We start from the raw sequence: 16497 nt of genomic DNA, 5'->3' as shown, positions 1-16497 counted from the left end.
TTTTAGCCGATAATATATAATACTATAACACTGACAGAGACCATTTTACTGCACAAAAACAACTTTTACTTGTCATAGTTTTAGGTACATTTTATTTATACCACTTAATGAGTACTGTCATTTACTGGAGAGCAGGGTAAAGTAATGCAGAGTGAAATGTGCTGCAGCTGTGTGTATGAGTTGCAGTCCACTCTATTGTCATGTAAATGTGCATGTTGTGTGTAAACCCACTGTCTGTGGAGGTGGAGCTCAGACCGACGGCGACGTATCTGACGCACGGAACGGGGCGTTATTTCGGTTCCTGTACGCGGAGAAAACCGTGTAAAGTCACAGTTCAGCTTCTTCACAAATGTAGGAAATTCACCACAGACTTTTCTTTTCAGTCTAATGGTGTCGTGACAAGTTTTCTCCATGATTGAAGTGTCGATACCGTCGATGGAGAGGGAGGTGGATGAGTCTGGGAAGTCCAAAAAGGTGAGCACGGGGTCGGTTTACCTGGAGTTTGTGACATTTTTTTTTTTTTTTACTAAAGACATTAATAAACGCGTTAGCCGTGTTTATAAGGACATTTGGAAGTCGGTAGAGTAACAAAACTTTGTATTTTAGCGGAGAAGGTGAGTCACCAGGTGAATCAGTTTACCTGCACGAGCGCACACTTCCGCTCAGACTCCTTCAATTCTGACGTAAAACACAACTTCTGCTCTCACACTACAGAGGATTTCAGTAAAAGTAAAGGGAAAGGCATTGTATATTTTAAGTCTAAAAGTAAAAACAGGTTCACTGCTGTACGTGTTTGCATTTTATGTGTCCGTAGAACACAGGTGAACATATTAAATCACAGTCTGAGTCTGAACTCTGTCAGAACAGGCCTGTCTTAAACATATCAGTCAGACACATCAGGGCGCATGCGCAGGTTTTGAAAGTCTTTAATAAAGGATGGAATTTTGAAACAGTTTTTTTTTTCCAGACCTTGAAGAGTATGGAATTTTGTGTGAAAGTCTTAATAATTTAATAAAATATTTAAAAAAAACTTTCTCTCATAGTCGAATTATAGATAGATAGATAGATAGATAGATAGATAGATAGATAGATAGATAGATAGATACTTTATTAATTCTTTCATGCATAGTGGTCACTACAGTGGACAGCTATTCTACAGCTGTTCTCTTGTATATTCATGGCTCAATATACACGCAAAAAGCTTATAATGTCGTACAAATAACACACCAATTTACCATCAAAAGTGGCGTGCATATTGACACAAAGTCATGATATCACACTGCATGGATTTTGTTTTAGTTCCATATCAGCCAACACAGTGGACACTTATGGACCATCCCATACACTGACATTCATGCCATTATTGTATCTTTTGCTGTTCTTGATGAAGCTGATCTGCACTAACATGTTTGAGTGTAAATTAATTTTCAGTTACTCAACTGTAATTAACAGGTTACTTTAAAAAAAGTGTTTTATATATATATTATCTCCATGAAGTGAGTAATAACTAGTATTAGAGTATAATGAACTGTGAGAAAACATCAGATCTGCTGCATTAAAATATTATTTCATAGTTTTCACACAGTATATCAATTTCTGATATTGCGTTTTAAATACATGTTTCTTTGCTTCAAAAATTAAACACATGGTGTCCAACCAAGTGGACATTTTTGTAATTCCATGAAAAATAGGTTCATTAAAAAAAAAAAAATTCTATCGCATTGTTTTTTTCATGCCTAAAGAGGAAAAAATCTTGATTATGGTTTTCCTAATTCATGCATGAAAGGGTTAATCCTGAGGAAAATTCAAGTATTCAGCAGATTTGCATACAGCACAGGAAGACAAAAACAGACAGACCAAAACAGCTGGGTTAGTAACCAGGTTGACATTAAGGTTAGGATATACTCTAAAAAAAAAAAAACTTGCTAAAGAACCTCCTCTAGATAACCTCTTTAGAGTATGCTCAAAGGTGCATAGTCTTGTAAGGTAAGAAATACATGAGGAAAGCATATAAAAACAATCTGTAATTACAGCAGTTTGTCAACAGACCTGTATATGGTAACATTATTATGAACTAATTAAATTTGTTACTTTACTACTGCCATCCATCTGTACATTCATGCTTTTATACTTCTGGCTGTGCTTTAGTGAAACCAGTTTGTGTGATATCCATGCACTTTTGTGATTTTCATGTTTTGAAAATGTGTCTGTCAGTAAAACATAATTTACTGCAAATTATGCATTCATTCATACATTTATTAAAATTAACTTTTCTACTACACACAATAGGTATAATTTCAAACAAAATAGCAGGTACCCAAGTATAAAAGTGCATAAAGCCAAGATCTTGGGTAAAAATAGGCTATAGCAGTTTTGAAAAAGAAATTTTTTTTTAGTTGGATAAAGAGCAAGCACCCTGACTCATGGGTCACTGATGTTAAAGTAGGAAACAGCCTGAAAACACTTGTCTACCACAAAATGAAGAAATCAGTGATAAAACTGTACTAAGAATCCATGACTGGCAAGGGCCCTAGAAAATAGTTAATCAGTTCAATTCAATTCTAAACTTCATTTGTTCCCAAGGAACAATGTAAAGGCATGTGAGCAGCATGATTACACAACACTTTTATATAACCAAAGAAATCTAAGAAAAGAAACTGAAAAGAAATAACAGTTACAATATAATACATATTAGATAATAAGAAGAACATCAACTGTGTACAATAAATAATGTGAATATATGGATAAGGTGGTAAAGTGGCTAAAGTGCAGACAGGATATGAAAAAAATGTAAATATGAATTGTGCATTAGAGGAAATTTTTATATTTATAATTGTTATTTCAGAGGTAGAAATGAATAAGTAACTATAAATACAACTGTACAGGAGGGAGTCCAGAAGGTGCATAACAACCCCAGGCCTCCTGCATTGCAGAGAAATCCCACTGCTGATGACTGTCAACCTTTATTTAAGCTGGAAAAAATGACCTGTTGAGATTAGAATGTCCTGGCTAAGACAGCAGCAACAAAATTTACAGAAAATAGACATTTCAACCATTCAGTCAAACTAAAAACATACACAAAACACATCGTAAAACTCAGTGCTAAAACTTTATACAAAAACACACCACAAATGATTTAAAAGCTACTAAACTTCTACAGTAATGTTCCTTAAAAGCATCTCAAAGCAGAACTCAATTCACTAACAAGAACATCTACATCTAGGTTTATCACTTTCCCAATTTTTATTGTAAAATGTCTTTGAATGTTTTTAAAGAGACCTGATCCCTCCGTATGTTGTTCCAGTCGGTGGGGTGGAACGTTTAAAAGCTTTCTTTCTCAGTTCTGTTCTAACTTTCAGAACACAGAGAAAATAGATCCTTGGACTGTCTCTCAATAATAAGAATATATATGAATTATCCTAAGCCGACCATGGTAACGGCGGCTCATCATTACAGTCAGTAATGGGTTTCTGCTTGCTTTTTTTCCCTTTTTTTTAATCTATTTTATTTTACCCAAACCTTTTATTAAATCTTAAAGGTACTCGTAGTGGATTTTCATGGCTATTTCCACACATCATGTATAATACTAGCAGTTCCATATGGTAACTTACATTATAGCCTGTTGTCAAGTATACACGAGTACTAAGCCACTGCTCTGACAGTCAAACATGGTCAGAGACATGTTGCCTCCTTCACGGGCTGTTCCAGCACCAGTAGTTATGAAAGCTCATTGTATTATCCAATTAACTGGACTGGGATGGACTGGCCACTGACCCCGTGCAGCAGACACCAGTCTAAGATGACACATTATCGGCCAGTGCTGGGTCACGTCCCTACGACAATGGCAGGGTGCAAAGCTTATGACTGCACAAACAATAAGCATGAACACGTGCTTTCCACTCAGTCTCAGTCACTGATTGCTGCTTGTTTACTCCCACTCAATCACCCGGAGTCAATGTGGGTACGTCACTTACAGCCGCCATGGCTGCTCCCTATAGGTTCTGCCGCTGCCCATAATTCACGTAATAAAAAGGACCAGTGTGGTGCATTTATGAGGATGTTTTTTTGTGTGTTTTTGCTGAATTTGGGTCTGTCTTGCTTATAAGTAATACACAAAGCACGGTTAGTGGCATGAGCATGACTTGTACAGGTACACTTTAACTATCACTGCTACTACTTCTGCTGCTAAAGCTGTTAAGTAGTAGCAGTAAAACTGGAAAAACATCCCTGTTGCAGTTATAGTCACAGCTCACTGGATGTATTTGATTTCCCAAAACTGATGTCAGTTTATTATCTGATGGATAATAAACCTGGTAAATACATGTTGGATATTACAAAGGAAGTGGCTTTACTTTTACTCATTAAATAAAGATTGAAACATCACTGTTATGAAGAATTACATTGAGAATAAATTCAGCTTAAGGACTTTTTGATTGATTTAATTGAATTGTGATTGTCTTTATTCAGACAGTGTTTCAACCAGAATAAATATCAACGACGGCTGCAGAAATGCTCATCACTGTAAATGTCTGGTCCTCTTTGTGTCTTTTCCTGCAGCTTTTCAGAGTGGACGTCTTGTTTAATGGGAGGAAACATTACGTGCTGAGAAGAAACAGTGAATTCCAGACTCTACACAGAAAAGTACGTACATTTAACTTTACTGACACATTTTTTTATTACCAAAACAAATGTTAACACAGTGTTAGTGACAGAAATGAACAGTCATCCCATTTAAACAGTATATTGTGGTGTTTGCAGGGTGTGTACTTTGTTTTTAACATGGATGCAGAGGTTACATGCATCACAGAGCGCCTTTTGACATTATCAAGTGGAGTTCATAAAGAAAAATGCATATTCACATCTTGTATGCATAAAAATAAAAGCTGCTAATGTACTGATTTATATTTGTATTTTTTCAAGCAAAAGTGCAACATTTTTTAGGGTGTCAGCTCCTCGAATATGGCTTCTTTTTAAGTGTCAGAAAAATTTTTTTTTTTTTAATTTTCTTACTATTGGTTGGTGAAAACAAGCACAAAATGGGGAAATAATTGGTGACTTTTAGGTAAGAACACACATTTTTAGGAAGAACACAGCAGAAATTCATTACCATCAAGTAAATCAAAAAGGCAAGAAGCAAACAAACAAATTGTTGGCAAAAACATCACTATTGCAGAATAATAGTGTTCTCATGTACATAAAATATGTTTCAGCAACTCAAACAAAAGTGGGTCTGTAATTGCTGCAAAGGTACATCAAGAAAGTGTCGAGCAAACACTAAATACTTTTGGTGATATTTTTGTTGTCTTATTTTTTTTGGTAATTAGCAAAAGTTTCAAACAAACTACTTTCACTTTGTCATTATGACATATGGTGTGTAGAACTTTGAGGTAAAAATAATTAATTTGATCTACTTTGGAATAAGGCTGTAACAGGAAAATGTAAAAAAAAAAAAAAAGTAACAAGTGTAGTGCTGTGAACACTTTCCGGATACACTGTTGGTGCAATTTGAGAAGCTCTCAGACAAGTTCTTTGGGCGTCAACCTTTACACAATAGAATATAATATCTTTATTGTCATTGTAACACGGTCAACAAAATTAAGTGCCATCCAATCTGTACATCATGTTTATAAAACGTTCTATAAAAATACAAATAAAAGTAACTAAATAAAAGGTTTGGGTAAAATAAATAGGTTAAAAAACGCAAGTTAAAACCCATCACTCACTGCAATGATGAACTGCCGTTACCATGGTCGGCTTAGGATAACTGATATATATTTTTACTATTGAGAGAAAATGTGGGATGTCGGGAGACAGCGGGTGTGACTGGTGTGGACATGTGGGGGAGGGAAAGACACGCACATTTTTAGTTAAGGGAAAAAAAAACTATCAAATTATTTTAAACGATGATAAAAATGATAAATGCACAGTAGATGCAAACTTACCATGCGTTTGAGCAGAGGTGATGAGGTTTGGTTTTATGTAAATATTTATGTATAATGGGATTTTATTGTTATATAGTCATGTTGTGTATGTATATATCTGTATAATACAAATAGTGGTTTTGATAATGTATAATTCACTGTGTTGTATAGCTGGTGTGTGTAAGTAGTTGTTCTAACTGGTGCATCAGCTGCCACTTGTTGGACCATGGGTATAAAAGGCTCACAGTTGTCTTTGGTGTTGTGTACGGTGTGGAGTAGTTAGATTTCTTTGGAATTTACTGAAGGATGGCTGTTTTGTTGATTTCTGCAGATGGATTACTGAAAATAAAAAGACGGGTTAAAACTTTAAACTGACTCTCACCGAATTCAGTCTCTACAACTTTTGATGCCTTGGCTACTCAGCCACTTACACACAAGCAAACATTCTGCTATTTCATTGATTCCTTAAAGAGCATATTTCATATCATGTGTTTTTATGTATTGAGTGTGGTGACTGCTGTTGGGTAGAAACTGATCTTAAATCTGTTTGTCCTTGTCTTTATTGTTTCGTATCATCTGCTTGATGGCAACAGTTCAGAGTGTGTCCAGGGTGTGAGTAGTCATTTATAAAGATCTGTGCTTTTTTGAGGCAGCAAGTGTACTTGTTCCAGTGTTTGGAGAGAGCAGCCAAGGATCCTCTGAGCTGTTTTAATGACCCTCTGCAGTGCTCTCCTCTGAGCTACTGTGCAGCTGGTTAGAGTTAGGGGTTAGGGCAGTGTTTCCCAACCTTTTTAGGCTCGTGACCCCATTTTAACATCAACCCCAGACATTCAAAATGGAGACATTTTTTTGCTAAAATAAATTTGTTTTTGATCATGTAATAGTTTGCTATACTATGTTGCAAATAAATGTTAATTTTAGATGATATTTAGACTATATAATGTATATTATTATGGATGGAGGCAGAAAAGCCAGGTGTAGATTACTGCACAAAGTGAGAATTTGATTTTCCTTGGTCAGGATATGTACAGTCAGTCCAGCTTGGATTTACAAGGCTGATAATTAATACTGAACAAACAATAACTCAAACTATGAATTATGAAAGAGCTGCAGCATCTTAAACCAACCACAATGAACATTTGAAAGATAAACAGTACCACAGTGCTTTAGTTTCAGCTTCAGAGTTTGTTAGGTCTTCTATGGATTGTGATTGTCTCTCTCAACTCACCATGTATTTTTTATTAGCAAGTTTTTATTTTTAATTTTTATCAATTACTAGAAATTTCAGGCGACCCCCATTTGAATTCCAGGCAACCCCATGTGAGGTCCCTCCCCCAAGGTTGAAAAACACTGGTTTAAGGTCTCTCCTCTGAGCTACTGTGCAGCTGCTGTACCAAGATGCTCTCAGTAGAGCACCGATAGGACACCAGCAGTCTATGTGAGATGTTCTTCCTCAGCACCTTCAGGAAGTGCAGTCTCTGCTGGGCCTTTTCCAGCAGCTCAGAGGTGTTCACGCTCCAGGTCAGGTCCTCCTCCATGCAGACTCCCAAGAAGCCAAAGTCCACCATCATCTCCACACAGTCACCCTAACCCTAACCCGCTAATATTCAGTGGCAAAATGTCCTTTCTTTTCCTCCTGAAGTCAGTTATGACCTCTTTGGTGTTGAGCAGTAAGTTGTTTTCCTCACACCACACAGTCAGTTGCTCCACCTCATCGTCATCCTCACCGCTGTGGTGTCGTCAGCAAATTTGACGATGGTGTTGCTGTGGTTGGTAGGGGTGCAGTTGTAGGTGTAGAAGGTTTAGAGAGTAATTTTCAAGGTCAAATTGGGATCAGTGCATGGTCATGGGGACAGCTTTAATTTCAGTGTCATATCCTTAATTTAACACTTTCAATGCCATGGGCCGATTAAATCGGCTTTACGAAAACAACCTGTAAAGTGCCACGGGCCGATCAGATCGGCTTTGGAGAACACGCCATATTTGTGGACAAACAAACCATCCACCCCTATTTCTTTCTCACATTTCAATGACGTTCTTTCTGTGTCCCCCTTTTGAGACCAAGCAGACGGGAATTTGAGGTCACGCGACCGAATAATATTTTTATATCTTTTAATGTTTCTTATTCTCCGGTGTTTCATCAGAGGGAGCCCTCCATGCCGGGGGGGCGGCTGTGGACTCCAGGGGCTGTGACGCCTTCTCTCACTGGGGTCCGCTCCTTTCTGGTGGGTGGGGGTCCCAGTTGGCCCTCTCCCACTAGTTGGGATGCGGGGCTGTGTTGCTGGTGCCTGGTCGCCGAGGTCGGCGGCTGCCTCCTGGTGCGGATGGCTCCCTGAGACAGCGCCTCCTAAATTGATGTTTTACTTTTACTTGTACATTTTTGTTCTGGTCTACCCGTGCTCAGTCAGTCTTCTTAAGTATGTGTGAGCTTGTGAGTTTGCATGTATGTGTGTGTGTGTGTGTGTGTGTGTGTGTGTGCACGGGTGAGTGGGTGGGTGTGGGTGGGGGGCGGTACTGATTTTTAAACTGATATGTAAAGCACTTTGTGCTACAGTTTTTAATGTATGAAAAGTGCTATATAAATAAAGATCATTATTATTATTATTATTATTATATTATTATTATAAATTATGCAAATTACGATCAATAATGAATCGGCTGCGTCCGGTGCGTTTCGGATCTAATCAGCAATCGGTCGGATGTTACTGAGCGGTTTCCTGCAGGATTCTTCAAATATTATAAAAACGACGCGAAATACTGAAACACGGCCAAATTCTGTGGCACTTTTAAGGCTTATTAGCCCCTTAACTGTCTAGCACTTAAAGAGTTAAGATTTGTATCATCCCTGTGACTCTTATAGCTCAGGAAGATCATCCAGACCCCTGATTTTCCAAGCAAAAGGAACCAACATCTGAGAACCAAACCTCTGGAGCAGAGGAGGCAGGAGCTGGAAGACTACATCCAGGTGAGAAGGTCCTGAATAACCGAGGTCAAAACTGTTTATTGATGCAGTCGTGAATGTAGCCGCTGTTCATTCCAATCATGCCTTGTCAAATCATTTTACAACCTTAAAACTACATGAATGCAATAGTTTTAAAAGTTGTATTTTTATCTGCTGGCCAGGACGTCATCTATCAAAATGAGGATGTGCCACAAGTGCTGCTGGACTTCCTCCATCTCAAACACTTCCACACAGGGAACAAAATCAGCAGCATGGAGTAAGTCCCAACTCCTCTGACTACACCCACAGAGGCTAGAGGTGACACTATATTTGGATTCTCGATACTTAGATTTGGAGCATTGCAGCAGAATAATAATAATACATTTAATACACATTAGAAGAAGCAAAAGTACACACATTCTCACACCAGGAGGAATAGATTCTTACAAAATACATATAAAAAAACTATACTGACTGTAAAATTATCAGTAAACCCTCTCAAATGCAATAAAAGCATTTCGTCACTGTCGGACAGAAACCTCATATGTCCAAAATGCTTATTTTTCAGGAAACTGGAAAAACAATGGTGTTAAAGGGGTCATATTTTACTAAACTCACTTTTATTTGTCTTTGGTTCATTATTTGTGTATTTGGACCCTAATAGTTCATAGAGTTTGAATTTGAACCCTCCAGGGGCTGCAAAGCTATCCTTATATTCATTTTGGCAAAAATCAAGTGGATTTCTACAACCCATTTTAATTCCTGCTTTATATGTTACATCTATAACTAGTTCCGTCACGACATTTGCACATATAAGCTCAAGACTTCCGACGAACATTTCTCAGAGTACGACATAATTGTTTGTCAGCAGCAGCGGTTGTAGTCCATACTAAAAATGTGTCCAAACTTCGAGCTGATTACCTAAAATGTTCAGTTGTTGGTTGAACGGGACAGAGCAGCACAGTCAACAACCTGGAGGGGGTGGGGCGAGAAGTGGCTCATTTGCATTTAAAGGGCCAGCACTCAAAACGACCTTTCTGGTGTCATTACTCGGAAATACGGTTGAAGATGGACCTGTGGAGTTGAATTAATGAAGAATTCAGACCCAAGTATAGCATTTACAGTTATATAGACCACAGGGAAATGTTTTAAAATGCATAATTCCATTTAAATAAGTAAAATATCACTACTTTAAGAAATGTAGTCTCAAGCCTTTTTCAACACTTTTCATTGGTGAAATATTTCTAAAACTGTCAGGCTGACATGAAGATTGACGAATAGAATCGTTTTATGACAAAACAAAAAAGATAAAAAATGGACTTACAAGGTTTCCGCCCGACAACGATGATTTATTCCTTTATGTCCTGTTGCAGTTAAGATAATTTCTTCAAGGAGAGGACATTTATCACCGAGTTTGTACTTTCAGCCAATAACAGCATTTTACACGGTACAATATAAAAACGAAGATGCTCATCTCATACTGCTGCTCTTACCCACTTGTGAAGCTGTGATGTCATTTCCTGTTCAGGGGTCCACTCATGTTCATTCCTCTGTCGTCAGTATGCTGCAGTACTGTGTCCATGAGTTTATAGAATACATCCAGTTGTCATTCTTGTAGTCTCCAAATGCTGATAAAGTGACTACAGAAAATTGCATTTAACATGTAAATATTGTTTGAATTTCAGATCATTTGATGAACTGGACAGTCAGGACTACAGGTAGGAGCTGCACCTTTTCAGTGTTAAAGGTGGCGTCTGCTCTGTCGGAAAGGCTGTTGAATCAAAAGGTGTTTATATTTTGGTCTGAACTGCTACTAGAGCACAAGATGAACCTGTTGGAGACATAAAAAGAGGGGACAGAAATATTTAGAAACCTAGTAAAACAAGAAATTGTCAGAAATACGCTGAAGAAAGAGTCAAGGCAGGTGTTTGTCTTTTCTCTACATAGTGTACTGCATTTAGAGTATTAATCAAATCATGGGCTGCCACTGTTAAGCTGGACCAACTGGTCAAAAATCTGTCAAGGATAAATCTTACTTTAGTGAGACATTATTAAAGTATATCCAGAGTATTAGTTGTCTCAGATATTTGCCAGGTTTTAAACCTTTATGCCTCTTTAACAAATCAAACCTGAAGGTGTTGGGTCATTGAATGACTCTAATCACCTGTTGTTAATGCACAGTTATATTGGTGGACAAATGTGAAATAGGATACTAAAATCAGGCTTGTCAGAATAATGTGTCCATTTTGATAATTAAAGGAAAATTACAGCAGATTAATCACACTTCATCAGACTCCTTGACTTGTACAGATTCAGATGAACTTTACTGATCCCCAAGATAATTCACTTTTTTGTGTTTTTTGTTTGTTTGTTGTTGCTTTTTTGGCATGACACTAAACATATTTATCCAGAGTAGTTTTGTGAACATTACCACTGTAGTATGCAATTTTAAACCATAATTTTTTTTTTTTCTTTCCAGTTAAATTGCATAACATCCTGTGCTTGATCATCATAACTGTTATTGCATATGAAACAGTGAAATTGCTTAAATATTGTTTGTATGAATGTCTTCAATATGTTCATTTCATTCAGTCATTTACCAGTCTGTTTAAATAAACATATTTTAGCTGCTTATTAAGCCTTGAAGACGAATCCAGAGATTGCAGGTTTTACTGTTTATATGTATGTGTTGTGCTGTGTATGTGTGAGGAAGAACTAAAGTTTTTCTTTACTCTAGAAATGTCTGAGCATTTATCCAAAATGTACATAGAAATATTGCCATGCAACATGCTCAGTCCACACTAACAACAAAAACAGATACTTTTCTCTAAATGTGAGCCTCTTGTCTACACATAAATAGCACTTTAAGTCACAAAAATTGAGCTTTTTAAAAATACTTTCTAAAGTGAAGAATTTTGTGAACAATTCTGTCACATTCTGTTTTGCGCACATGTCTGTTACTGCTTTGTGTAATGACGCTGCACCTGAAACATCAAATCCAGGGGTAGAAATCAGTGTATTAACAGAAGAATACACTTCCACAACTCCAAACAATACTTATGGCACCTGGAGTTTGTAAGTGAACTTAGTGAACCCAGGTTTTTTAAACAATGGAAGAAAATATGTTTTGAAAAATCTTTAAAAATATCTGTTAGTGTGGATATGATAGTCCAGTGGTTCTCAACTGGTCTGGTCTTGGGACTCAGTTTTCCCCATGGTCATGAAATCACAGCCCAAACAAATATTAATAAATAAATATAATATAATATAATAAATATAATATAATCGCTGATGGGCAGAAACCTTGTAAGTCAATGTTTGGTCCTTTTTTTTTTTCGTCATAAAATGATTCTATTAGGATTGAGGAGATGATGTAACAACCAGCAGCCCAGCCCCATTGGCCTGATGGTTATAGAAATATTTAGCCAATGAAAAGTGTTGAAAACAGCTTGTGACTACGTCTCTTAACTCCATTCATTTATTAAAAATACATAATTTTTACCGTTTACTGAAAAATAACAGTTTTGGACATAAGAGGTTTTGCCCGACAGTAATAATTACTGGTTCTGACCCACTTGAAATCTAATTGGACTGTATGTGTCTGTATGTGGAACCTGAATTAAAATGATTTTGACACCACTAATTGTTAATATCTAAAGTGTAATTTTTGCATTTCGCAAATTTGTCCCGCGGGCCGGATTGGACCCTTTGGAGGGACGGATTTGGCCTCCGGGCTGCATGTTTGACACCTGTGTTCTAGAGGTTTTAATAGGTTGAGCACTGGAAATTTGGAACCTTGTTTAGATTAATTCAGCACAAAGCATCTATTTAGACTGCTTGCTTTTGCCTTGTGTTTCCTCAGTTACCAGTTATCAAGTCGGCGAGTGTTGGGATTTTTTCAGGATCCGTACATTTCCGATTGCACATCAGGTAGGAAAAGAAAAACATTTGATCATCTTTAATCTGCACATCAATTAAATATCAACATCATCTAAACTGATAAGGATTTTAAAAAAATCCACATCCTGAAGCACTACTAAAGGTCTAATTATACCCTTGTCTTTGACTTGCAGGCCTCCCAGATGTGGTCGTCGATGGGGTTCTCCAAGGTTTTTACCCTCGGGAAGTCCGCGTGAGCTTCACTGACCCCGATCCTGACCCCCCTCTTTTATAGACAAGTGACATTATTTGACATAATGCAGACTAGAGACTGACTAGTGAACAAGCCATGAGAAAAGGAGTAAGTAGCCTGAAGGAGGTCATGGGGATCCTTACAGGGCCTTTCATACTTTTGTTTTGTCCGTAAGTCGACACCTTTCGGATTGAAACTCAACCCTTTGTTGTGTTTTTCTGCCTTTTAACAGCACTTTGAATACTCATACTGTACATATTTTTAGCAGCAGTTTTAAACACAATGCGGCGTCATGTGTTAACAGGAAAATGTCTGTTATTCATTTAAATCATACTGGAGCTCAGTTTTAATTGTAAGAGTCTGTATGCTAAATATAGACAATTACTTGAAAATTATAGGGTATGGATTAGTTTTTTTAAATACTGGTGTTTACATTTTTGTTGTTTTTGTTAGAAATGTGGGATCAAAACGCAGACATGACACTGGATCAGGGCCCGCACCTTACTTTACTGTAGCAAAAGCAGCCATAAACCTGTGCTACCAAATATTAACTAGAGTTTGTTTTCATGTTGGAGTTTCATGTATTTTTTTATGATTTAGTTTACATTAAAGTTGTAATAGAAATGAAAGAAGACTGACGTGTGAATCTTCTAAATAATAATAGCAAAAGACAAACAATTCAAGAGTGTTTAGTTTGACCAGATAAATCTTGAGGAAATTGCAAGAAATATTACTAAGAAATCCAATGTGGGATTACATATATAATATGGGTTTGGTGGGGGGGGTATTCAGATTTGAGGCTGTAGGGCTGTATTTTTGTTTTTGATGTTTTAGAACAAATTGCTGATTCTTAATCTTTGTTACCGTTTTTTTCTTCATTATACAGTACATAAATATAAAAGACATATATTACTGCCTTCTAATATTAAATTAGACCTTAAAATATCATTATAGTGTCTAAAATAAAGAGCCCTGAAGTTCTGCCAAAGTCACCAATGTATTGGATTGTAGATTTGAACTGAGTATAGTCAGACGGATGGGCAGGTGGATTTATGTGACCACTAGAGGGAGTAGTGAGTCACTCTGTCAGTTTCCCATGGTGAGGAAAACTAACACCACACCTTTGACAAAAACGACCAAATGGGATGAAAACCACTAAGAAATAGTCAAAGAAAGTGATGAAAGCTAGAAGTACTGTTGTTTTTTCTCCACTGGACACACCTCTAAATGAACAGAATGGAATTTGATGCTGAAATGGCAGGGTTTCATCTACACGGGTGAGTTTAATTATAATGCTTATGAAAGTTTTAAGGTATTACATGATGTTATTATCTTTGCAGGGTTCTTACAAGTTAAATTTAAGACTACAAAGACATAATTTAATGCCCATTTCATAGCTTAGGGCTCTGTTACTACCTCCAGAGGAGTTACAGAGGTGGAGCCAAATGATCCACCATTTCGTTTACACAGATGTTGTTCCGGAATAAAGGTGAAATATTCCCGTAACAGAAGAGGCGACTGATTGGTGGAACACACTTGTAGCATTCCACACTTCTGTTCACTCCTCATGTGGTATCTGTAAAAGTGTTTATTCCATTTCTACAAGATTCACTTTGTATTTTGAAAATTGGGAAAATGAAGCAAAAGAAGAGAAGCTACGAGAAGTAGACGGATGGTGATGACCTCCAGTCTGTTTTTTGGTTGTGTTTTTTTTTTTTTTTGCTATACAGGGTGTATAAAAAAAATATATATACATTTTGAAAAATTACCCCCAGTTCCACATTTGATAATTTTTGGAATTTTCTTTTATGGACGTTGGTAGGTAGGGGATTGGTGGATGTTCGTCCAAATTTACAGACCCAGGTTTTCATGAATGAGTGAGCAGGGGCAAATTGTGCAATCCAAGTTAAAACTGGTTTGCGTGGAAGTAGCGGTGGGATTAAATCCAATCAAAGGTCATGGGAGGGGACAATAGGCATCATTTTTTTCCATAAAATTGCCAGGTTACAGCATTAACACTTTGGCCACCATGTCAGCTTCATTTCTTTACCTATGGCAGCTGTTCCTGCCTTTCAAGTTAATTCAACTTGTTTAGGCCTGAAATGTCACTGAGGACAGACCAAGTTTACAGTTAGGGTTAACCCCCCTCCCGTGACCTTTGATTGGATTTAAATTCCAAAAATTATCAAACGCGGAACTGGGGGTAATGTTTCAAAATGAATAGTTTTTTTGTTACACCCTGTATTTACAGAGGAAGAAATTCAACAAGACTACAAAAAAGTTCCCATAAATATTGATGGAAAAGGGTTTATGTGTCTTGGAGGATCCTTAATATTGGCTTGGAGGACAGTCAGTTGCCCCATTAGAGTCATAAAGATATTCAAATATACAGTAAATATAAACTGACACTGTTTTTTACATGTGTTTAATGTGTGAATGTGGTGTTTCTGCATATTCAGCTAACGATGGCTTAAATGCAGAGGGTCAGTTTCGGTGTGTGTTGCATGTCCAACACATACTGGTTTAGGGTTAGGCCTCTTCGTGCTGGCTTTAGCTATGGATGTAGTAAGTTGCTAGGTGTGTTGTATGTGAACAAAGTGAGCCTGCATGGGGAGTCGCACAGTTATTTGACTCTGCTTTGTTTACTTGAATATAATATTATCCAGTACTTACCAGTGCCAGTCATTGTAATAGTATCACTAGATATAAAATCTATTTTACTTTGAAATTACTTAATTATATCCAGTAACTGCTGCATAATTAGTGGCATATAATTTAAAGGTTACCAAAAGACTATTGATAATTTTCAAATTATTGTGATTTTAAATACTGTTTTTATTACGGTGGAGGTGGATAATGCCAGTGGAGCATCAATGACTGAGGACAATGATGCAGATGGACTGAATACTGAAAATACAGCAGCAGTTGATGGGAGCAGAACCCCCACACTTTATTCAGACTCAGACTAAATTAAGACTGTTTTTCTTCATTATCACATTATTATTAGACATTTCAAAGTGGGTGATATGAAAATGCATATCTTTTTTTTTGTGGCAGAATGTTAATTTTATTAATTTTTAATACAAGCTACAAATTGTTGTGTTTAAAAATAAAAGAGCTTACAACATCTGTTTGAACTTTTGTTTCTCCTGCTTCCATTTGCATTTTCAGATGTCTGCTTTCAGGAGTTGCGTGAAGTTGCTTCTAAAAGAAGTTGCATGCAAACCACTTTAGAATGTTTTTTACAGAACATCCTAAATCTTTTTGGGAACAAACAGAACAGCTGAAAATATTTTGAAGTACATTAGGGCATAATATTTTAGCAATGTTTTAACTTAACATTTTCTGAAGGTGAACCCAAAATATTTTTATAATGTTTGCAGAGAACGTTATCCAGGATAATTCTGGGAACGTAAAGAAAACTTCCCGCTTAGAACGTTTTTAAGAACATTAGGGTATAATGTTTGAACAATGTTATCACCAGACATCTTAAGAAGGATACT

The 16497-nt window shown here is 36.9% G+C and overlaps 1 protein-coding gene across 1 annotated transcript; it reads left to right on the top strand.

The window, feature by feature from the left end:
* The first annotated feature begins 278 nt into the window (after nucleotides 1-278).
* snx22 (sorting nexin 22) lies at nucleotides 279-13623 on the top strand. Its single transcript, XM_030135661.1, has 7 exons — nucleotides 279-474; nucleotides 4558-4641; nucleotides 8782-8886; nucleotides 9045-9139; nucleotides 10548-10580; nucleotides 12725-12792; nucleotides 12936-13623. The coding sequence occupies exons 1-7, from the start codon at nucleotides 412-414 to the stop codon at nucleotides 13034-13036; spliced, it is 549 nt and encodes a 182-aa protein (XP_029991521.1). The 5' UTR covers nucleotides 279-411; the 3' UTR covers nucleotides 13037-13623.
* Nucleotides 13624-16497: the final 2874 nt, after the last annotated feature.

This window comes from Sphaeramia orbicularis, chromosome 6, assembly GCF_902148855.1.
Source record: "Sphaeramia orbicularis chromosome 6, fSphaOr1.1, whole genome shotgun sequence".
In the NCBI taxonomy this organism is placed as follows: domain Eukaryota; kingdom Metazoa; phylum Chordata; class Actinopteri; order Kurtiformes; family Apogonidae; genus Sphaeramia; species Sphaeramia orbicularis.
This window is presented reverse-complemented; position numbering and strand designations above follow the sequence as displayed.

What these genes read in the sequence shown, in the direction of transcription:
- snx22 (XM_030135661.1), top strand. Translation starts at nt 412, where the DNA reads ATGATTGAAGTGTCGATACCGTCGATGGAGAGGGAGGTGGATGAGTCT. An exon ending in TCCAGACTCTACACAGAAAA is followed by an intron (nt 4,642 to 8,781) that starts GTACGTACATTT and finishes TGACTCTTATAG; the next exon opens with CTCAGGAAGATCATCCAGAC. An exon ending in CTGGACAGTCAGGACTACAG is followed by an intron (nt 10,581 to 12,724) that starts GTAGGAGCTGCA and finishes GTGTTTCCTCAG; the next exon opens with TTACCAGTTATCAAGTCGGC.